The sequence below is a fragment of the Mobula birostris genome, chromosome 8 (genome assembly GCF_030028105.1).
Source record: "Mobula birostris isolate sMobBir1 chromosome 8, sMobBir1.hap1, whole genome shotgun sequence".
NCBI classification, from domain to species: domain Eukaryota; kingdom Metazoa; phylum Chordata; class Chondrichthyes; order Myliobatiformes; family Myliobatidae; genus Mobula; species Mobula birostris.
This window is the reverse complement of record NC_092377.1, coordinates 1,128,856-1,152,530: the sequence shown is the minus strand read 5'-3', so window position 1 is coordinate 1,152,530 and position 23,675 is coordinate 1,128,856. Positions and strand designations below refer to the sequence as shown.

At 51.7% G+C, this 23,675-nt stretch overlaps 2 protein-coding genes across 2 annotated transcripts in view; one reads left to right on the top strand and one right to left on the bottom strand.

The window, feature by feature from the left end:
• Positions 1-7,415, bottom strand: part of tram2 (translocation associated membrane protein 2) — an 83,359-nt gene extending 75,944 nt beyond the window's left edge. Inside the window, exon 1 of the mRNA XM_072264683.1 lies at positions 7,281-7,415. Within this exon, the coding sequence (XP_072120784.1) occupies positions 7,281-7,400 (120 nt within the window). The 5' untranslated portion in view covers positions 7,401-7,415. The remainder of the gene's footprint in view (positions 1-7,280) is intronic.
• Positions 7,416-7,444: 29 nt separating this feature from the next.
• Positions 7,445-23,675, top strand: part of LOC140201092 (cathepsin B-like) — a 34,106-nt gene continuing 17,875 nt past the window's right edge. Inside the window, exons 1-4 of the mRNA XM_072264685.1 lie at positions 7,445-7,550; positions 15,696-15,816; positions 21,163-21,248; positions 21,916-22,030. Coding sequence (XP_072120786.1) covers positions 15,697-15,816; positions 21,163-21,248; positions 21,916-22,030 — 321 coding nt within the window. The 5' untranslated portion in view covers positions 7,445-7,550; position 15,696. The remainder of the gene's footprint in view (positions 7,551-15,695; positions 15,817-21,162; positions 21,249-21,915; positions 22,031-23,675) is intronic.

Sequence of the window (23,675 nt, the reverse complement as noted above, 5' to 3'; positions counted from 1 at the left end):
TTGGAAGAATGGGGATCTCATTGACACCTATCGGATATCAATAGAGTGCATGTGGAGAGGATGTTTCCCATACTGAGAGGGTCTGAGTCCAGAGGGCGCAGCCTCAGAATAGAGGGACAGAGATGAGGAGGGATTTCTTCAGCTGGAGGCTGATGAATCTGGGAATTCATTGCCACAGGTGGCTGTGGAATCAAGTCATTGAGTATATTTAAAGTGGAGGTTGATAGACTCTTGATTGGTCAGGGCATGAAGAGATACTTGGGGAGGAGGCAGGAGATTGGGGCTGAGAGGGTAATGGGTCATCCAGGGTCCTGATTAGTAAGGGTGTGAAAGGCTATGAGGAGAATGTGTTTGAGAGGGATAATAAATCAGCCATGGTGGAATGTTGGAATAGACTCAATGGGCCAAATGGCCTAATTCTGTTTCTAAGTACTATGTTCTATCCAACAGCATCGCAGTGCCTGCCTGCACCCGGCCAGGCTCCTACCACTCACTCTGAACTCTCCCTTCCATTTTAAATCTCTGCCATTTGATATTCGACATTTCTACCCTGGCTCTGCCTCTCATAATTTTATCGATGTGCCCAGGTCTTCCCTAGCCTCAGACACTTGGAGAGAAATAATCCCAAATGTGTTCATATTTATTGCTAATGCAGAAAGCACCACAGTGACACAGCCTCCACATCCCTCCTGTAATGGGATTCCATTAGAAGGAAGTTTGCATGGATTTGGCATTTCAACAAAAACGTTGAGAAACTTACGTAGATAGACAGTGACCAGGAATGGAGTAGTCTGTAGAGAGTGGTGGACATAGCCCAGTCCATCACAACAAACCTCACCCCATCTACAAGGCGCGTTGCCATGACAAAGACACCTAGTTCATCATGGACACGTCCATGTTCTCCTCTCGCCGGTCACAAGAGCCAATTTCTCCCTGAGTGTTGCTTCTGTTACTTCCTGCCTCACCTCGAAGGGGAGGTCCAGTACTGCACGCTCCTGAGTAACGTCCTCTACATACTGACTGACTCACCTCGAAGGGGAGGTCCAGTACTGCACGCTCCTGAGTAACGTCCTCTACATACTGACTGCCTCACCTCGAAGAGGAGGTCCAGTACTGCACGCTCATGAGTAACGTCCTCTACATACTGACTGACTCACCTCGAAGGGGAGGTCCAGTACTGCACGCTCCTGAGTAACGTCCTCTACATACTGACTGCCTCACCTCGAAGGGGAGGTCCAGTACTGCACGCTCCTGAGTAAGGTCCTCAGGAAGCCATCCTGAAATGTGAATTCAGGGCTGCCGTGCCATGGCAGTGTGACTGACCTGCGCTCAATTCTGCTGCTGTCTGCAAGGGACGTGCACCGTTGTGTTTTGTTACTCCGAAACATAAAACTAATCAAAAGAAAAGATGGGAGCCCAGAGATAACATGTTTAATTTCATTTTAACTTTAAGCGAAGAGTGCTTTTGGCACTGTGGTGTGAAGGCATATGCCATTCACAAACTTCGTACATGTAACTCATAACAAACTATGTAAACAATAAAGAGTGCTTAATCAAACAATATTTTTCAGGTTGTGACTAAACACATTGAGGAAGGTAGAGCAGTAGATGTAGTGTATATGGATTTCAGCAAGGCATTTGATAAGGTAACCCATGCAAGGCTTATTAAGAAAGTAAGAAGGCATGGGATCCAAGGGGACCTTGCTTTGTCGATCCAGAATTGACTTGCCCACAGAAGGCAGAGTGGTTGTAGATGGGTCATATTCTGCAGGGAGGTCGGTGACCAATGGTGTGCCTCAGGGATCTGCTTTGGAAACCTTACACTTCGTGATTTTTATAAATGACCTGGATGAGGAAGTGGAGGGATGGGTTAGTAAATTTGCTGATGACACAAAGGTGTTGTGGATAGTGTGGAGGACCGTCAGAGATTACAATGGGACATTGATAGGATGCAAAACTGGGCTGAGAAGTGGCAGATGGAGTTCAACCCAGATAAGTGTGAGGTTGTTCATTTAGGTAGGTCAAATATGATGGCAGAATATAGTATTAATGGCAAGACTCTTGACAGTGTGGAGGATCAGAGGGATCTTGGGGTCCGAGTCCATAGGACACTCAAAGCTGCTGCGCAGGTTGACTCTGTGGTTAAGAAAGCATATGGTGCATTGGCCTTCATCAATCGTGGGATTGAGTTTAGGAGCCAAGAGGTAATGTTACAGCTATATAGGACCCTGGTCAGACCCCACTTGGAGTACTGTGCTCATCTCTGGTCGCCTCACTCCAGGAAGGACGTGGAAACCATGTGGAAAGGGTGCAGAGGAGATTTACAAGGATGTTGCCTGGATTGGGGAGCATGCCTTATGAGAATATGTTGAGTGAACTCGGCCTTTCCTTCTTGAAGCGACAGAGGTGACCTCATTGAGGTGTATATCATGCATTGATTGTGTGGATAATCAGAGGCTTTTTCCCAGGGCTGAAATGGCTGGCACAAGAGGGCACCGTTTTAAGGTGCTTAGAAGGTAGGTACAGAGGAGATGTCAGGGATAAGTTTTTTTACACAGAGAGTGGTGAGTGCGTGGAATGGGCTACCCATGGCAGTGGTGGAGGTGGATACAATAGGATCTTTTAAGAGACTCCTGGATAGGTACATGGAGCTTAGAAAAATAGAGAGCTGTGGGTAACCCTAGGTAATTTCTAAGGTAAGGACGTGTTCGGCGCAGCTTTGTGGGCTGAAGGGTCTGTATTGTGTTGTATTGTGTTTTCTATGTTTCTAATATATTTACAATATTACTCTAAAGTGACTGAGATATTAAATAAAATAAATAAATTGCTGTGTCTATAATACAGCTGAAATAAATAACAAATGAGAAGTTCCACCCTGTCCAGGACCTTACCATGCCATCCCACGCCTGCACGTTGGAAAGTCCACTCTCAGCATAGAAGCAGAGATTATGGACTGCAACACCAGTGGTGGAGCCTGAATGAATACACCACTGTTGTCACTGACTTCATCTGGACCAGGGGTGCAGTGCTCAGTTTTTAGGTGCCGGAGCTGACAAAATGCTTGCCATTTCCTATATCCTCTCTATATATATGTCACACCCAATTTGTGTACCTGCTCATTTCATGTACTGGGCAACTTCCTTGCCCCATTCATGTAATGAGCAGGTACACAAATTGGGTGTGATATATATATATGAATAGGGCTTCTTATAATGTCAAGCGCTAAACTAAGATGAAAGAAATATATGAATTCCAGAGCTCCACGGAAATATAGTGATAGTTAAGACATTAACAAGATTATGGCCTATCACTACATTTCTGTATAACTGGTACAACAAAACATATAATACTTAATTTAATAATATGACAAAGTATTGCACGGTTGCACTCACTAATTATCATAAAATATAATTATCATGCAAGTAAAGAAAAGACGGTAATCATGTGTTTTACCAACTTAAAATTAACTACCTACTGTGACAAGAATACACATAGATTAAGATGTAGCTGGCCTGGGCTGGCACCAGTGGAATCAGCAGTTGGTCTGCCACCTGTCTTCAGGAGAGAGAGAGATAAGGAAAACAATGGAGCAGCATTTGGAGATGTTAATGAAGGAAGGAGAGCTGGCAAGAGCGTCTCCCTCTTTGAACCCTGAACTGTTTGAAGTGATGGACAGGCGATACCCCAGCAGGGGGATAAAAAGGGACAGGTTCGCTAAGGCAGCACACACACATGACACCCGAGGTAACAAGACCCTGGAAGCGGTGCGTCTCTCACAAGTCAGTGGGAAGTACCGGGCCATAAACGCACAGGGTGGAAAGGCACGATCGGCGGGAACCTGGTGTGTATCCACCCTTGCCTGGGTTCCAGGTTCACCGCAGAGAAACGATCGTATCTGGAAACGGAGGGGTCACGGTCGGTGACCTCAGATGACATCACAAAGGACTTGTCCGAAAGCTGACTGCGAAGGTCTGTGTGTGGAAGCTGTTTTGAATACTCATTCGTTTTGCTCTCTCTCTCCTTCCCCCACACTGTCCATCTCCCACGGCAGTGATTACTGCGAACTGAACTGAACTAAATTGAACTGAACTTTGCGTCACTTTGAAACTGGTCATTTACCCCTAGACAACGATAGAGCTTGATTGATCCTGTTATCTTAATTCTGTGTACATGTGTGTTTATCATTGCTGAATTGTTGCATTCATTATCCTTTTGATTAGAGTACTGTGTTGCTCGTTTCTTTAATAAAACTTTCTTAGTTCTAGTAATCCAGACTCCAACTGAGTGATCCATTTCTGCTGGTTTGGCAACCCAGTTACGGAGTACTTAACACTACTTATCAAATGCCACCAATGAGACATTTCACAATAATTTCCACAAAGGGTCAGGCATAATAAGTGTTCGGGAGTCTGAAGTAACTCTTGTCCTGGTGTCATCTGCTGATCTGTGGTACCGCAGCCATGATGTGATATGCAACTCAGGATTCCACTGAACTAGAGGAGGTCCGTGTAGTTTAACAAACATGAGTGTTGATACATGATTTATGAGAATTCTTGAGCATGTTGTTGTTATTATCAAGTTCATGTGACTGAATCCTCTCTCACACTCAGCAGTACTAATTGAAATAACGTGAACAGCTCAGTAATGGGTGTAAATCTTGGGGGATGCTGTGTCCACAATCCTCCACATAATCTCTGAAGGCATTTATTACAGAGGAAGAAGAAAGCTTAAACCTCTTACAGAGAGATGATATTGCAGCTTCTCCATAATTAGGCAGTATTTCAGCAGGCCCGTTATCTTTATCAAGCACACACATTTCATTTAGCAAGGATTTATACATATTTTGAGGTTTAGAAGCTTGAGAACCTTTCAAGGATGTTGCCGTGAACATACAGTACTGCAAATTGTTTATAAGACTAGTAAGAAACTGTAACTAATTAATGGAGACAATTTTGTTGTTGCTTGTTAAGGTAATTTCTCCAAACTTCCCCTTTTCAACTGCCTCTTGAGCTTCTAGAGTTTTTGTACAAGGTTGCTCTTTCAGTCCATGCAGTGATCTTATGCTCCGTTGGATCAGTTTTTCTGCATAAACAATTGTAGTAATGCATTTCTGTAAACATTCTGACAGTAAACCAAGCTCATGCAACCTGTCATACATTAGAACTAAGTCCAATAGAAACTGTTCTGAAGAGAGTCTTTTCAACAGACCTTCATAGGTTTTTCTGTCACTCCCAGAACTTGTTTCACCCCATCCTTCATTGCTTTTCCAAAATGAAAACACAGTGCTTCATAATTTTGCCACACTGCTGAAACTGTTCAAACTGAGCTAGCTACCCACCTGGTGCCCTGATCACAGCCTATTTTGCAAATCTGTTTTACTAGCTGAGAGGTACATTCAGACAGTTCCTTTTGATTTAGAGGTGATCTACTGTAAACAGAGTACAATTTGTTCATAAGTGATTGAAAATAATTTATTCCATAATTTCATAATGTGAATTTTCATAATTATTCCATAATGTGAATTTCTCTCACCGAATCACCTACTGCAAGTTCTAATCTGTGATTAAGACAGTGCCAAATTATCACATCAGGGTAATGTTACTTGAGAATTGTAGCAACACCAGATTTGACACCAAGCATCACGCTCACCCCATCACCAGCAAATGCTACAAGGTTCTGCTTCAAGCAAGAGTTGTCAAACCCATGGTTATTGAGACAGTTCAATAGATGCTTAGCAATAGTTGCAGCTTTCTGATCAGGCAGTTCAATTAGATCTAAAAACATAAAATGGGTATCACCTTCCTTATCACTTTCACATTTCAAATAAACTATTAGGGTGGTCTTAATGCTTGGGCTTGTTAATTCATCAATGAGAACAGAAAATTTGCCATTTACCTGCTTGATATACTGGCAAATGTTCTTTTTCACATTAATGGCTGTGATTAATTATCTCTGTAGCACTAGTGCGGGAATGCAGTCCAATTCCAATGTCAATACCATTTTTTTTTTGAAGTTCCAATAAGCCAAAGTGATCAGAGTATGGTCTGTCATTCTGAGCTAAATAATATGCAGAACGAAAAATTCAACAAGTTGGCTTTAGATGCGAAGCATTCATGGTGTCACATATTTTTCCAAGAGCATCTTCATATTTTCAACACTTGGAGCAGCAGTGTGAGCTTTTGATAGTTTATGATCAACAATTTTTTTTCTGAGAGACTTCAGGAGTGTACTTCGATTGGCTCCATAATAGGATACTTGGTACATCTGCCCTGCCGATTCTCCCGTGGTCTTTAAAGTTCGTGAGGCTGTAGTGCTTTACATAGCCAGCCAGCCATCCCTTACTAGCCTCAAACTCCTTCCCCTCGCTCTCCTCAACCCCCTCACAGTAGTGCTCATAGAGGCTCAGTGCTTTTTCACGCATAATTTTGCCATCAACAGGGATATGGTTCTGTGACATGTCCTCTAGCCGCACACTTTATGCTTTCTCAGTCTTTGCAAGCACTTTATCACGAACCAGAGAGACCATTTTTGCCGTTGTAGGGGTAGCAGTAACACTTCCACGAATTTCAGCTTCTTTCTGCTTTATTGTGCGAACAATCGTTACCCCTCAGGGCCTTGAACCAGAGGGATAACTTCATCCAGCCCATCACTTTTGACAGATTCATAGACAGAAACAAATTTAAAGGGATATGGACCAAAGACAGACAAAAGGAACAAGTTCACGCGACAAGCACCTTATTTGGCCGAGACAAGATGACTTGTTACACACATCAAAGTTGCTGGTGACGCAGCAGGCCAGGCAGCATCTCTAGGAAGAGGTGCAGTCGACGTTTCAGGCCGAGACCCTTCGTCAGGACTAACTGAAGGAAGAGTGAGTAAGGGATTTGAAAGTTGGAGGGGGAGGGGGAGATCCAAAATGATAGAAGACAGGAGGGGGAGGGATGGAGCCAAGAGCTGGGTGGGTGATTGGCAAAAGGGGATACGAGAGAATCATGGGACAGGAGGTCCGGGAAGAAAGACAAGGGGGGGGGGACCCAGAGGATGGGCAAGAAGTATATTCAGAGGGACAGAGGGAGAAAAAGGAGAGTGAGAGAAAGAATGTGTGTATAAAAATAAGTAACAGATGGGATACGAGGGGGAGGTGGGGCATTAGCGGAAGTTAGAGAAGTAGATGTTCATGCCATCAGGTTAGAGGCTACCCAGATGGAATATAAGGTGTGACTTGTTCTCCACTTCTGCTAAATACCGCTGTCTCACTCCCATTTCAATCCCGTTCTTACCCTTCTCAAACTAGATCGCCTCTTCCCTTTCCACAGTCTCTGCCCATTCCTACCACTCCCGGCCATGAAAGCGCTGAATCGGGCAAAGAGCAAATGTGACCCGATCATATGATCCGGCATGTGTTCGGAGCATATGATCGGGTCATGTGATCGCGCTGACTCAGCCGCATGCCGGAAGAAGGTATAAATCTCGGACACGGGGAAGAAGTGAGAGACGGAGCGGAAAGGCGCGGAGAGACGGCGGTGAAAGACGAGAGACGGAGCTAGAAGGTGAGAAAGGAAAGGAAAGGGAGGGGAGGGTTGGAGGCAGAGGGAAAGAAAGGGAGGGGAGGGTTGGAGGCAGAGGGGAGGGGAGGGTTGGAGGCAGAGGGGAGGGGAGGGTTGGAGGCGGAGGGGAGGGGAGGGGAGGGTTGGAGGCGGAGGGGAGAGGAGGGGAGGGTTGGAGGCGGAGGGGAGAGGAGGGGAGGGTTGGAGGCGGAGGGAAAGAAAGGGAGGGGAGGGTTGGAGGCGGAGGGAAAGAAAGGGAGGGGAGGGTTGGAGGCGGAGGGGAGAGGAGGGGAGGGTTGGAGGCGGAGGGGAGGGTTGGAGGCAGAGGGGAGAGGAGGGGAGGGTTGGAGGCAGAGGGAAAGAAAGGGAGGGGAGGGTTGGAGGCAGAGGGAAAGAAAGGGAGGGGAGGGTTGGAGGCAGAAGGAAAGAAAGGGAGGGGAGGGTTGGAGGCAGAGGGAAAGAAAGGGAGGGGAGGGTTGGAGGCAGAGGGAAAGAAAGGGAGGGGAGGGTTGGAGGCAGAGGGGAGAGGAGGGGAGGGTTGGAGGCAGAGGGGAGGGAAAGAAAGGGAGGGGAGGGTTGGAGGCAGAGGGAAAGAAAGGGAGGGGAGGGTTGGAGGTAGAGGGAAAAGGGACAGAACAAGGACGGTGGAGGGGTCCTGCAGGGCGGACTCTGGTGGTGAGAATCAGGGCGAGAGAATGAGATGAGGAAATTGTCATGAAGAGAGGGGAGAGGAACAGAATGAGAGTACAGGGGCTGAGAGGTGGAGGATGGGTGGGAGTGATCAAGTGAGTGGGAGTGGTTGAGGGTGGAGGGGGAAGGGAGGGAGGTGAGGAGGGGGAGGTGGGGAGGGGGGAGGGAGGTGAGGAGGGGGAGGGAGGGGGGAGGGAGGTGGGGAGGGGGGAGGGAGGGGGGGAGGGAGGTGGGGAGGGGGGAGGGAGGTGGGGAGGGGGGAGGGAGGTGAGGAGGGTTGGGAGGGAGGTGAGGAGGGGGAGGGTGGGGAGGGAGGTGGGGAGGGTGGAGGGGGGAGGTGAGGAGGGGGAGGGTTGAGGGGGGAGGGAGGTGAGGAGGGAGGAGTGAGGGGGAGGTGAGGAGGAGGGAGGGGGGAGGGAGGTGAGGAGGGGGAGGGGGGAGGGAGGTGAGGAGGGGGAGGGGGGAGGGAGGTGAGGAGGGGGGAGGGAGGTGGGGAGGGGGAAGGGAGGGAGGTGGGGAGGGGGAAGGGAGGGAGGTGGGGAGGGGGGAGGGAGGTGAGGAGGGTGGAGGGGGAAGGGAGGGAGGTGAGGAGGGTGGAGGGGGAAGGGAGGTGGAGGGGAGTGAGGTGAGGAGGGAGACGGGGAGTGAGGGGGGGAGTGAGGTGAGGAGGGAGACGGGGAGTGAGACGGGGAGTGAGGTGAGGAGGGAGACGGGGAGTGAGACGGGGAGTGAGGTGAGGAGGGAGACGGGGAGTGAGACGGGGAGTGAGGTGAGGAGGGAGACGGGGAGTGAGACGGGGAGTGAGGTGAGGAGGGAGACGGGGAGTGAGACGGGGAGTGAGGTGAGGAGGGAGACGGGGAGTGAGACGGGGAGTGAGGTGAGGAGGGAGATGGGGAGTGAGACGGGGAGTGAGGTGAGGAGGGAGATGGGGAGTGAGACGGGGAGTGAGGTGAGGAGGGAGATGGGGAGTGAGACGGAGTGAGGTGAGGAGGGAGATGGGGAGTGAGACGGAGTGAGGTGAGGAGGGAGATGGGGAGTGAGACGGAGTGAGGTGAGGAGGGAGATGGGGAGTGAGACGGAGTGAGGTGAGGAGGGAGATGGGGAGTGAGACGGAGTGAGGTGAGGAGGGAGAGGGGAGTGAGACGGGGAGTGAGGTGAGGAGGGAGACGGGGAGTGAGGTGAGGAGGGAGACGGGGAGTGAGGTGAGGAGGGAGATCGGGAGTGAGGTGAGGAGGGAGATGGGGAGTGAGGTGAGGAGGGAGATGGGGATTGAGGGGGAGGGAGGTGAGGAGGGAGATGGGGAGTGAGGTGAGGAAGGAGATGGGGAGGGAGATGGGGAGTGAGGGGGAGTGAGGTGAGGAGGGAGATGGGGAGTGAGGGGGAGTGAGGTGAGGAGGGAAATAGGGAGTGAGGTGAGGAGGGAGGTGGGGAGGGAGATGGGGAGTGAGGTGAGGAGGGAGATGGGGAGTGAGGTGAGGAGGGAGATGGGGAGTGAGGTGAGGAGGCAGATGGGGAGTGAGGGGGAGTGAGGTGAGGAGGGAGATGGGGAGTGAGGTGAGGAGGGAGATGGGGAGTGAGATGAGATGGGGAGTGAGCGAGTGAGGTGAGGAGGGAGATGGGAAGTGAGGGGGAGTGAGGTGAGGAGGGAGATGGGGAATGAGGGGGAGTGAGGTGAGGAGGGAGATGGGGAGTGAGGTGAGGAGGGAGATGGGAAGTGAGGGGGAGTGAGGTGAGGAGGGAGATGGGGAGTGAGGTGAGGAGGGAGATGGGAAGTGAGGTGAGGAGGGAAGTGAGGGGAAGTGAGGTGAGGAGGGAAATGGGGAGTGAGGTGAGGAGGGAGAATGAGGAGGGAAATGGGGGGTGAGGTGAGGAGGGAGAGTGAGGAGGGAGATGGGGAGTGAGGTGAGGAGGGAGATGGGAAGTGAGGGAGTGAGGTGAGGAGTGAGGTGGGGAGGGAGATGGGGAGTGAGGTGAGGAGGGAGATGGGGAGTGAGGTGAGGAGGGAGATGGGGAGTGAGGTGAGGAGGGAGATGGGGAGTGAGGTGAGGAGGCAGATGGGGAGTGAGGGGGAGTGAGGTGAGGAGGGAGATGGGGAGTGAGGTGAGGAGGGAGATGGGGAGTGAGGTGAGATGGGGAGTGAGCGAGTGAGGTGAGGAGGGAGATGGGAAGTGAGGGGGAGTGAGGTGAGGAGGGAGATGGGGAATGAGGGGGAGTGAGGTGGGGAGTGAGGTGAGGAGGGAGATGGGGAGTGAGGTGAGGAGGGAGATGGGGAGTGAGGTGAGGAGGGAGATGGGAAGTGAGGTGAGGAGGGAAGTGAGGGGAAGTGAGGTGAGGAGGGAAATGGGGAGTGAGGTGAGGAGGGAGAGTGAGGAGGGAAATGGGGGGTGAGGTGAGGAGGGAGAGTGAGGAGGGAGATGGGGAGTGAGGTGAGGAGGGAGATGGGGAGTGAGGGGGAGTGAGGTGAGGAGGGAGATGGGGAGTGAGGTGAGGAGGGAGATGGGGAGTGAGGGGGAGTGAGGTGAGGAGGGAGATGGGGAGTGAGGTGAGGAGGGAGATGGGGAGTGAGGGGGAGTGAGGTGAGGAGGGAGATGGGGAGTGAGGGGGAGTGAGGTGAGGAGGGAGATGGGGAGTGAGGGGGAGGGAGATGGGGAGTGAGGTGAGGAGGGAGATGGGGAGTGAGGTGAGGGGGGAGATGGGGAGTGAGGTGAGGGGGGAGATGGGGAGTGAGGTGAGGGGGGAGATGGGGAGTGAGGTGAGGGGGAGATGGGGAGTGAGGGGGTGTGAGGTGAGGAGGGAGTTGGGGAGTGAGGGGAGGTGAGGTGAGGAGGGAGATGGGGAGGTGAGGTGAGGAGGGAGATGGGGAGTGAGGTGAGGAGGGAGATGGGGAGTGAGGTGAGGAGGGAGATGGGGAGTGAGGTGAGGAGGGAGATGGGGAGTGAGGGGGAGTGAGGTGAGGAGGGAGATGGGGAGTTGAGGGGGAGTGAGACGGGGAGTGAGACGGGGAGTGAGACGGGGAGTGAGGTGAGGAGTGAGGGGGAGTGAGGTGAGGAGGGAGATGGGGAGTGAGGGGGAGTGAGGTGAGGAGGGAGATGGGGAGTGAGGGGGAGTGAGGTGAGGAGGGAGATGGGGAGTGAGGGGGAGTGAGGTGAGGAGGGAGATGGGGAGTGAGGGGGAGTGAGGTGAGGAGGGAGATGGGGAGTGAGGGGGAGTGAGGTGAGGAGGGAGATGGGGAGTGAGGGGGAGTGAGGTGAGGAGGGAGATGGGGAGTGAGGGGGAGTGAGGTGAGGAGGGAGATGGGGAGTGAGGGGGAGTGAGGTGAGGAGGGAGATGGGGAGTGAGGGGGAGTGAGGTGAGGAGGGAGATGGGGAGTGAGGGGGAGTGAGGTGAGGAGGGAGATGGGGAGTGAGGGGGAGTGAGGTGAGGAGGGAGATGGGGAGTGAGGGGGAGTGAGGTGAGGAGGGAGATGGGGAGTGAGGGGGAGTGAGGTGAGGAGGGAGATGGGGAGTGAGGGGGAGTGAGGTGAGGAGGGAGATGGGGAGTGAGGGGGAGTGAGGTGAGGAGGGAGATGGGGAGTGAGGGGGAGTGAGGTGAGGAGGGAGATGGGGAGTGAGGGGGAGTGAGGTGAGGAGGGAGATGGGGAGTGAGGGGGAGTGAGGTGAGGAGGGAGATGGGGAGTGAGGGGGAGTGAGGTGAGGAGGGAGATGGGGAGTGAGGGGGAGTGAGGTGAGGAGGGAGATGGGGAGTGAGGGGGAGTGAGGTGAGGAGGGAGATGGGGAGTGAGGGGGAGTGAGGTGAGGAGGGAGATGGGGAGTGAGGGGGAGTGAGGTGAGGAGGGAGATGGGGAGTGAGGGGGAGTGAGGTGAGGAGGGAGATGGGGAGTGAGGGGGAGTGAGGTGAGGAGGGAGATGGGGAGTGAGGGGGAGTGAGGTGAGGAGGGAGATGGGGAGTGAGGTGAGGAGGGAGATGGGGAGTGAGGTGAGGAGGGAGATGGGGAGTGAGGGGGAGTGAGGTGAGGAGGGAGACGGGGAGTGAGGTGAGGAGGGAGACGGGGAGTGAGGAGGGAGACGGGGAGTGAGGTGAGGAGGGAGGGGAGGAGGGAGATGGGGAGTGAGGTGAGGAGGGAGATGGGGAGTGAGGTGAGGAGGGAGATGGGGAGTGAGGGGGAGTGAGGTGAGGAGGGAGATGGGGAGTGAGGGGGAGTGAGGTGAGGAGGGAGATGGGGAGTGAGGTGAGGAGGGAGATGGGGAGTGAGGGGGAGTGAGGTGAGGAGGGAGATGGGGAGTGAGGTGAGGAGGGTGATGGGGAGTGAGGTGAGGAGAGTGAGGGGGAGTGAGGTGAGGAGGGAGATGGGGAGTGAGGTGAGGAGGGAGATGGGGAGTGAGGTGAGGAGGGAGATGGGGAGTGAGGTGAGGAGGGAGATGGGGAGTGAGGTGAGGAGGGAGAATGGGAGTGAGGGGGAGGGAGGTGAGGAGGGAGATGGGGAGGGAGGTGAGGAGGGAGATGGGGAGGGAGGTGAGGAGGGTGAGGTGGGGAGTGAGGGGAGTGTGGAGGTTGAGGTGGGGAGTGAGGGGAGAGGAGGGTGAGGTGTTGAAGTGACGTGGGGGGGAGGAGTGAGAGGAGTGTGGGGGGAGTGAGAGGGTGAGGTGGAGGTTGAGTGTGAGGAGGATGAGGTGGGGCGTGTGAGGAAGGTGGGGTGGGGCGTGTGAGGAAGGTGGGTTGGGGCGTGTGAGGAGGGTGAGGTGGGGGTTGAGTGTGAGGTGGGGAGTGAGGAGGGTGGGGTGGAGGTTGAGGAGGGGGTTAAGAGGGGGGGAGTGAGAGGGTGAGGTGGGGAGTGAGGGGTGAGGAGAGTGAGGTGAGGAGGGTGAGTTGGGGGTTGAGTGTGAGGAGGCTGGGGAGGGTGAGGTGGGGGTTGAGTGTGAGGAGGCTGGGGAGGGTGGGGTGGGAAGTGTGAGGAGGGTGAGGTGGGGGTTGAGTGTAAGGAGGGTGAGGTGGGGGTTGAGTGAGGAGAGGGTGAGGTGGGGGTTGAGTGAGGGGAGGGTGAGGTGGGGGTTGAGTGTGAGGAGGGTGAGGTGGGGGTTGAGTGTAAGGAGGCTGAGGTGGGGATGGAGGAGTGAGAGGAGGTTGAGGTGGGGGTGGAGGGAGTGAAATGAGTGGAAAGGGGAGCAAAAGGTGGGGGAGTGGGATGAGGGGGAGCTCGGGGGGGAGTGGGTTGGGGGCGGGGGGTGGGATGGGGGTAGGTCGGGGGGAGTGGGACGGGGGAGTGGGGAGGGGGACAGGAGTGGAGTGGGGGAGGAACACGGGAAGGGAGACGGGGGAGTGGGATGGGGGAGGTTGGGGTGGAGTGGGATGGGGGGAGGTCGGGGGAGGGGGACGGTCTGAGGTCAGAGGGGGACGGGGGAGTGGGACGGGGAGGTCAGGGATGACGGGGACAGGGGGAGGTCGGCGGGGGAGTGGGACGGGGGGAGGTCGGCGGGGGAGTTGGACAGGGGAGTTTGGGGGGGAGTGGGACGGGGAGGAGGTCGGGGGGGAGTGGCATGGGGGGAGGTCAGGGATGAGGGGGACAGGGAAGGTCGGCAGGGGAGTGGGACGGGGGGGAGGTCGGGAGGGGAGTGGGACGGGGGGGAGTGGGACAGGGAGGTCAGTGGGAGGGGGACGTGTGGGAGGTCAGGGGGAGTGGGATGAGGGGGATGTCGGGGGGGAAGTGGGATGGGGGGATGTCGGCGGGGGGGAATTGGGACGGGAGGTCGGGGGGGGAGTGGGATGGGGAGGTCAGTGGGAAGGGGATGTGGGGGAGGTCGGGGAGGGGGTCGCAGGGAGGGGTACGGGGGAGTGGGATGAAGGGGAGGTCGGGGGGAGTGGTACAGGGGAGGTCGGGGGGTGAGAGGAGGTAGGGGTGGAGTGAGAGGAGGCGTAGGGGGTTGTGCGAGTGAGGTGGGATAGGGGTGGTGTGAGATGTTTGGGGTGATGGAGGAGCATAGGGGAGGGGGGAGTGGGATTGTGGATGGGAGGGGCAGAGGATAGAGGTGTGGGAGGGTTTGGGGTAGGGTGCGGGAGAGGTTTGGGATGTGAGGAGGGTGGGGAGTGTGGAGGGTGGAGTGAGGCGGGTGGGGTGGGGGTTGAGTGTGAGGAGGGGTAGGGGGTTGTGGGAGTGAGGTGGGATAGGGTGGGGTGAGATGTTTGGGTGAGAAGAGTGTAGGGGAGGGGGGGGAGTGGGAGTGTGGGTAGGAGGGGCAGAGGATAGAGGTGTGGGAGGGTTTGTGGTGGGGTGTGGGGAGAGGTTTGGGGAGTGAAGGAAAGGGTTGGATGGTGGAGGGAGTGGGGAAAAGTGGAGAGTTGGCTGTCTATGGGAGGAGGGGAGGGTGGGGTAGGCGAGTGTGTTGTGGAAAGGGTAAGATGAGGGGGGAGCAGAGATGCGTAATGCTGAGGCTTTCTTTGGAATTAATGAAAAAGGACTTGGAGGATTGGGCCAAGTCTTTGGGTACATTTAAGGCTGTGTTTGATAGATTGTTAATTGGTCAGGCATGAAGGGATATGTGGAGAAGGCAGGAGATTTGGGTCAAGAGGAAAATGGATCAGACATATTGATATGGTGGAGCAGACTCGATGGGCCAAACGGCCTAATTCTGCTCCTGTGGATGATGGTCTTATCTTCTTATCTAAGGAGACATGAGCTGGGTCCAGAGGAGGTTTGGAAGAATAATTCAAGGAATGAAAGAGTTAATATACGAGAAGTGTTTGATGACTCTGGGCCTGTACTTGCTGGAGTTTAGAAGAATGAAGGGGGATCTGATTGGAACTTGTGGAATATTGACAGGCAGAGATAGAGTGGATATGGAGAGGATGTTTCCTCTACTGGAAGAAACTAAGACCAGAGGGCAGCCTCAGAATAGAGGGATGTGTATGATATGGTGGAGATTAGGGAGAATTGTTTTTTAGCCAGAGGCTTGTCAATCTGTGGAACTCATTGCCACTGACAACTGTGTGGGCTGGATCAGAGAGTATTTCAAGTGGATGTTGATGGGTTCTCAATCAGCTGGGGCTTCAATGGTTATGGGAAGAATACGAGAATGGGTTTGAGAGGGAATTCGATCAGACTTGATGAGAAGAATGGCCTGTCTGATGGTCTGTGGTTGGGTCAGTAGGGGTGAGGCAGTATGTAGGGGTGGGAGGGGATTGGTTTGTTGGTCTAACCAGGGTTTACTGAGGAGAGGTGTGGTGTTGGGAAGGTTGGGGAGTGTGGGGGTAAACGGACCCTCTCTGCCCCTCATTGGTGGGAGGGGAGGGGGAGAGTGGGGGTGACCCTCTGGGCTAGGAATGAGCGGTTGGTCGGGAGAGGGGGATGGAAATGGAGGGTCGGGATGGCCTTCAGGAAGTGTGGAGTGGGAGAGAGGGGGATGACACCCGTGGGGGGAGGGTGAGGCAGGCTCCCCTCCCTGACAACTGTTTCCCCACTCTCAGGATGTTGTTCCAGCTGTTGTTGCTTAGCATCGCCACGGTGACGGCCAGACCCTCACTGGACCCTGACCCCCTCTCACCGGACTTCATCACCCTCATCAATAAGCTCAACACCACCTGGCGGGTGAGTATCTCTCTCTCCCCCCCCCCCCTTGCTCGGTGTGGTCTCTGGGTGGGGGGGTGACTGTGGGAGGCAAAGGATTGAGAGTGAGTGGAGCTTTAACCCCACTGGAACCAGTCTCCCATTGAACAGTTCCCTTGTGAGGTAAAATGGACTCTACCTGGTAGACAGGGCCGAATGTCATAACTGTTCCTAAAGTTCGAAGTACACTTATTAGCAAAGTGTGTATGCAGTGTCCAACTGAGATTCGTCTTCCCACGGACAAAGAAAACAATGGAACCAGTTCAAAGGAAAGCATCAAACTCAATGTGTGCAAACGAGTGAAAGACACAGAAGATAAAACACAAAATCAGAAGAGTCCAGGCATACTCTGCTCGGTTGTAGTTAAATCTAGTGCTGTGTCATTCATTATCTGCCTGATCAAAATTGCCCAAAAGAGCAACAAAAAAAAAGCAACCAAAGGCCTGTCTTACGATCATGGCCTTGCTCCTATTGCCTGCACTTTATTCTGCACTCTCTTAATCTTTTCCCTCTGATACTAACGATCTGATCTGTATGAACAGTTTGCAAGACCATCTCTTAATCGTATATGTGACAATTGCAAAACAATTGGGCTCGAGTCCAGTGAATGGTAAATTGGTTTCCAGATGTTGTACCTTCTGCCTGATGGTGTAGGGGAGAATGTCCAGGGTGGGTGGGGACCTTGATGCTGGCTGTGAGAAGTGTAGACAGAGTCCGTGGAGGGGAGGTTGGTTTCCCTGATGTGCTGAGCTGTGTCCACGACTCTGCAGTTTCTTCTGACGGACAGAGTGGTTCTGTACCAAGCTGTGAAGTATTCACGTAGGAGGCTTCCTATAGGTCATCGATAGAAATTGGTAAGGATTGACGGAGACATGCTGAATTTCTTTGGCCTCCTGAGGAAGTAGAGGTATGGGTGAACTTTTGTGGCCATGACGTCAACATGATTGGACCGGAACAGACAATTGGAGAGGTTCACACCCAGGAACATGAAACTCTGAACCCTCTCAACCTCAACGCTGTTGATTTACACAGGAGAATGTGTACTGTGCCCTATCCTGAAGACAATAGTCAGCTCTTTTGTGCCCTGACCACCCTGTCTCTGAGCTCCCCATCTGCCTGTAGTCCGACAGGCCCCGACCACCCTGTCCCTGAGCTCCCCGACTCCCTCCTGTACTCTGCCAGGCCCCAACCACCCTGTCCCTGAGCTCCCCGTCTCCCTGTAGTCTGACCGGCCCCGACCACCCTGTCCCTGAGCTCCCTACCTCCCTGTACTCCGACAGGCCCCGACCACCCTGTCCCTGAGCTCCCTGTCTCCCTGTACTCTGACAGGCCCTGAGCTCCCCATCTCCCTGTAGTCAAACAGGCCCTGAGCTCCCTGTCTCCCTGTACTCCGACAGGCCCTGAGCTCCCCATCTCCCTGTAGTCAAACAGGCCCCGACCACCCTGTCCCTGAGCTCCCCGTCTCTCGCCTGTAGTCCGATAGGCCCCGACCACCCTGTCCCTGAGCTCCCCGTCTCCCTCCTGTACTCCGACAGGCCCCAACCACCCTGTCCCTGAGCTCCCCGTCTCCCTCCTGCAGTAGATTGGAAGCTGCGTAACTACGCGGTACAGGCGCAGTTTCGCAGTGGATTGGAAGGCTCTACAACAGGTAGACAAAACTGCCCAACACAACAGCAGCACCAGTTCAAGAACGTGTATACAGAAAGATGCTGCTGCAGGGCCAGTAATATCATGAAGGATCTCACTCGACCTGCTCAAAGACTGTTTGTCCCACTCCTAACAGGGAGGAGGCTACGTAACAGTCACACAAGGAACAGTTGCTTTCCCCAAGCAGCAAGACTGATCAACACCTCCACACCCCAAATCACCATGCTGCTTATGTGAGAATGCTGTTCTTGGACTACAGTTCAGCATTCAACACCATAATTCCCTCCAGGCTTGACAAGAAGCTTGGAGACATAGAAGATTGAATAGTACAGCACAGTACAGGCCCTTCGGCCCACAATGTTGTGCCGACCCTCAAACCCTGTCTCCCATATAAGCCCCCACCTTAAATTCCTCCATATACCTGTCTAGTAGTCTCTTAAACTTCACTAGTGTATCTGCGTCCACCACTGACACAGGCCGTGTATTCCACGCACCAACCACTCTCTGAGTAAAAAACCTTCCTCTAATATCCCCCTTGAACTTCCCACCCCTTACCTTAAAGCCATGTCCTCTTGTATTGAGCAGTGGTGCCCTGGGGCAGAGGCGCTGGCTGTCCACTCTATCTATTCCTCTTATTCTCTGCCTTCACCCTGCCTTAGAACCATAGAACACTACAGCACAGAAAACAGGCCATTCGGCCCTTCTAGTCTGTGCCGAAACTTTATTCCACTAGTCCCATTAACCCTCCAGACCTCTCCCATCCATGTATCTATCCAATTTATTCTTAAAACTTAAGAGTGAGCCCACATTTACCATGTCAGACAGCAGCTCGTTCCACACTCCCACCACTCTGAGTGAAGAAGTTGCCCCTAATGTTCCCCCAAACCTTTCCCCTTTCACCCTAAAGCCATGTCCTCTCGTATTTATCTCTCCTAATCTAAGTGGAAAGAGCCTACTCACATTTACTCTGTCTATACCCCTCATAATTTTGTAAACCTCTATCAAATCCCCCCTTATTTTTCTACGCTCCAAGAAATAAAGTCCTAACCTGTTCAGTCTTTCACTGTAGCTCAACTCCTGAAGACCCGGCAATATCCTAGTAAATCTTCTCTGCACACTTTCAATCTTACTGATATCCTTCCTATAGTTAGGTGACCAGAACTATACACAATACTCCAAAGTTGGCCTCACCAATGTCTTATGCAACCTCACCATAACATCCCAACTCCGATACTCAATACTTTGATTTATGAATGCCAGGATGCCAAAAGCCTTCTTTACAACCCTTCTACTTGTGACACCACTTTCAGGGAATTATGTATCTGAACTCCCAGATCCCTTTGTTCTTCCGCACTCCTCAGTGCCCTACCACTTACTGTGTATGTCCTACCTTGATTTGTCCTTCCAAAGTGCAACACCTCACACTTGTCTGCATTAAGTTCCATCTGCCATTTTCTGGCCCATTTTTCCATTTGGTCCAGATCCCTCTGCAAGCTTTGAAGACCTTCCTCACCATCCACAACACCTCCAATCTTAGTGTCATCAGCAAACTTGCTGATCCAATTTACCACATTATCATCTAGATCATTGACATAGACAACAAACAACAATGGTCCCAGCGCAGATCCCTGAGGAACACCACTAGTCACAGACCTCCAGTCTGATAAGCAATCATCCACTACCACTCTCTGTCTTCTCCCACACAGCCAATTTTGAATCCAGTTTACAACCTCTCCATGGATACGTAGTGTCCGAACCTTCTGAACTAACCTCCCATGTGGGACCTTGTCACTTTCTTGGTAACCTCCTCAAAAAAAAACTCTATAAGATTCGTTAAACACAATCTACCACGCACAAAGCCATGCTGACTATCCTTAATCAGCCCTTGGCTGTCCAAATACTTGTATATCCAATCTCTCAGAACACCTTCCAATAATTTACCTACTACTGATGTAAGGCTCACCGGCCTGTAATTACCTGGTTTACTTTTGGAGCCTTCTTTAAACAACGGAACCACATGAGCTACCCTCCAATCCTCCGGCACCACACCCGTGGAAAAGGAAATCTTAAATATTTCTACACTAGTCTCTCTCAAGGCCCAAGGAAATATCATGTCAGGCCTGGGGGATTCGTATACCTTTATTCGCTGTAAGGCAGCAAGCACCTCCTCCTCTTTAATCTCTATACGTTCCATGACACTGCTGCTTGTTTCCCTTTCTTCCATATATGCTATGCCAGTTTCCTGACTTAATACTGATGCAAAAGTGTAGATCCAGCCTTGTGTAGCTGGATCCTGGACTTGCTGTTGGATCGCCAGCAGGTGGTAATAGTGGACTCCCTCACCTCTGCCCCTCAACACAGGTGCCCCTCAATGCTGTGTACTAAGCCCCCTCCTTTACTCTCTGTATACCCATGACTGTGTTGCCATCCACAGCTCCAATTTGCTAACTAAATTTGCTGACGATACTACTTTGACTAGCCTTATCTCAAATAATGAGGCAGCCTACAGAGAAGAAGTCATCACCCTGACACGGTGGTGTCAAGAAAACAACCTCTCCCTCAATGTTGCCAAAACAAAGGAGCTGGTTGTGGACTACAGGAGGACTGGAGACCGGTTTAGCCCCTATTGACATCAATGGATCTGGGGTTGAGAGGGTGAACAGCTTTAAGTTCCTCAGCATCCACATCACTGAGGATCTTATGTGGTCCTTACATACCAGATGTGTGGTGAAAAAGACACAACAGTGCCTCTTTCAGCTCAGGCGGTTGAAGAAGTTTGCCATGAGTCCCCAAATCCTAAGGACTTTCTACAGGGGCACAGCTGAGAGCATCCTGACTGATTGCATCACTGCCTGGTATGGGAACTGTACCTCAATCGCAGGACTCTGCAGAGAGTGGTGTGGATAGCCCAGTACATCTGTAGATGTGAACTTCCCATGATTCAGGACATTTACAGTGGCAGGTGCGTAAAAGGGGCCCATAGGATCATTGAGTCACCCCAACCACAAACTGCTCCAGCTGCTACCATCCGGGAAGCGATACCACAGCATAAAAGCCAGAACCAACAGGCTCTGGAACAGCTCCTTCCACCAGGCTGTCAGACTGATGAACTCACGCTGATACAATTGTATTGCTATGCCTTTTGACTGCCCTGTTGTGCATGCTATTTATTACAAATGAGTATAAATTGCACATTTAGACAGATGATTTTTAAACGTAAAGATTTTTACTCTGTGTGTGAAGGATGTAAGGATGTAAAATCAATTCAATTTATCATTTTCTATCAGTCATCTTGCGTACAGCCTCTCCTGTGCTTAGTGTCACTCAATGGATATATAATTAATCTATGTATATAAGCTATCTGATGTGTTTTTTATTGTTTTTTGTTTATTTTGTGCTGTTTCGGATCTGGAGTAAGAATGATTTTGTTCTCCTCTACACTTGTAAGCTGGAAATGATATTTAAAAAAACAATGTTGAGGAAGGGGGTCCCTGTGGGGGAGATGGGGGTCTGAGGTGTGGGTGGGGGAGTGGGGGTTGCTGAAGGTGAGTCCCTGCGGAGGCTGACGTGTTGTAGGTGGGGAAGGATGGAGAGGAGGAGGAGGGAAATGGAGGTGTTAGATTGGGGGTGGGGGGAAGTGTTGGATTTGGGCTGGGAGTAACTGCTTGTCCTTGTATTCAGGCCGGTCAGAACTTCCAGAACGTTCCGTTCAGCCTGGTGAAGCGATTGTGTGGAACCTTCCTAAAGGGACCTCGGCTGCCCCTGAGGTAAAGGAGGGAGGGGAATATGTAGCAGATGGGGGAATGGTGTCCTGTGGGAGCTGTGAGGAGGGGTTTGGGGGATGACGCGGGGGCCAGGGCTGGTTTGGGGAATGAGCAAGGTTTTGGGGATGACAGGCCTGGTTTGAGGGTCAGTTGCGGGGAGCTGGTTTGGGGGACAATGAAGTGAGGCCAGGGCAAGTTTGGGGAATGGGGAAGGTTTTGGGGAACAGCAGAGGCTAGTTCAGGGGATGAGGTGGGGTTGGGGACTGGTTCAGGGAATAAGGAAGGTTTGGGGGATGTTGGGACTGGCTTGGGGGATGACGTGTGTGGGTGCCGTTTTGGGGAATGAGGAACATTTGAGGGATGGTGGGGCTGGGGTCTTGTTTGGAAATTGAGGAAGGTTTGAGGGATGACAGATGGTGTGGGATGGCGGGCTGGTTTGGGATGTGGGTAGAGGAGATTAGGAGATGTTAGGGGTGGGGACAAAATGTTGGAGAGACATGAGGGTGGGATGGGGAGGTTTTAGGAAGGTGGATTAAACTGGGTTTTGATGCTGGAAGTCTGCAGACTCAATCTGGTTGTGTGGGGTGCTTGTTGAAGATTTGGGGTGATGGGTTGAGGAGGGGGTGGATACAGGAGATGAGACCCTCATCAGTCCTTTCCCACTCATCAGGTCTGAGGACATCGCCGTTGCAAAGCTCCCAAAGAACTTTGATTCCCGAGAACAGTGGCCGGACTGCCCAACAATTAGGGAGATTCGGGACCAGGGTTCCTGTGGATCATGTTGGGTGAGGACCATTGGGTGGGCTGGATCTCAGTCCGGTTGAATACGTAGTGAAATGTGTTGTGGCAGCATTGCAATATAATATATAATAATAAATTACAATTAAGGAATATAAGTAAGAAATTGAGTAATGCAAAAAGACAGCAAAAAAAAAGATGGTGTTCATGTTCATTATTGTCCATTCGGAAACCCGCTTGTCCTGTTCCTGAAATGTTGAGAGTGTGTCTTCAGGTTCCTGTATCTGCTCCTCAGTGTCAGCAATGAGAAGAGGGCATGTCCTGAGTGATCTCTCTGAGGCATCACCTTTTGAAGATGTCCTTGATGCTGGGGAGGTTGGTGCCCATGATGGAGCTGGCTGAGTTTACAATTTTCTGCAGCTCTTTCTGATCCTTTACCAACCCCTCTCTGACCTGGCCCTTCGAGTACCAGTCCTGATGTGTCTCGAACAAAAAAAAACATAACAAATAGGATTAGGAGTGGGCCATATGGCCCTTTGAGCCTGCTCCACCATTCAATAAGATCATGATTGATAGGGCCATGGGCTCATCTCCACATGCCTGCCTTTTTCCCCATAACTGTTAATTCCCCTACTATGCAAAAATCTATCCAACCTTGTCTTAAATATATTTACTGAGGTAGCCTCCACTACTTCATTGGGCAGAGAATTCCACAGATTCACCACCCTCTGGGGAAAAGCAGTTCCTCCTCATCTCCGTCCTAAATCTATTCCCCAGAAACTTGAGGCTATGTCCCCTAGTTCTAGTCTCACCTATCAGTAGAAGAAACTTTCTTGCCTTTTTATCTTATCTATCCCTTTCATAATAGATCTCCTCTCATCCTTCTGAATTCCAGCGATTACAGTCCCAAAGGAAATTACAGTGGTATGAGAGAGGAACTTGCCCAAGTAGATTGGAAAAGTAAGCTAGATGGAGGGACGGTAGAGCAGAACTGGATGAAATTCCTCCAAGAAATAAGGAAAGTGCAGGAAAAATATATTCCAAGAAAAAAGAAAATCCATGAATGGGAAAAATGGCACAAATGTGGCTAACGAGAGAGGCTAAAATAAAAGCAAAAGACATGGCGTACAAGGAAGCAAAAATTAGTGGGAAAACTGAGGACTGGACGACTTTTTTAAAAACTTACAGAAGGAAACTAAGAAAGTCATTAGGAAAGAAAAAATGAATTATGAAAGGAAGTTGGCAATTAACATAAAAAGAGATACTAAGAGTCTTTTAAAATATATGAAGAGTAAAAGAGTGACACAGGTAAATATAGGACCGATTGAAAATGATGCTGGAGAAATTATAATGGGTACCAAAGATATGGCAGAGGAACTAAATGAGTATTTTGCATCAGTCTTCACAGTGGAAGATATTAGCAACATATCTGATAGCCAGAGGTCTCAGGGAATAGAATTAGGTACAGTCAAGATTACTAGAGAAAGTGCTTGGGAAGCTAAATGGACTAAGGATAGATAAGTCTTCCGGACCAGATGAGGTGCACCCATGGGTTCTGAAGGAGGTGACCTTGGAGATTGTGGAGGCATTGGAAATGATCTTCCAGGAATCAATTGACTCTGGCATGGTTCTAGAGGACTGGAAGGTTGTAAATGTAGTTCGGCTGTTTAAGAAAGGAGGGAGACAGCAAAA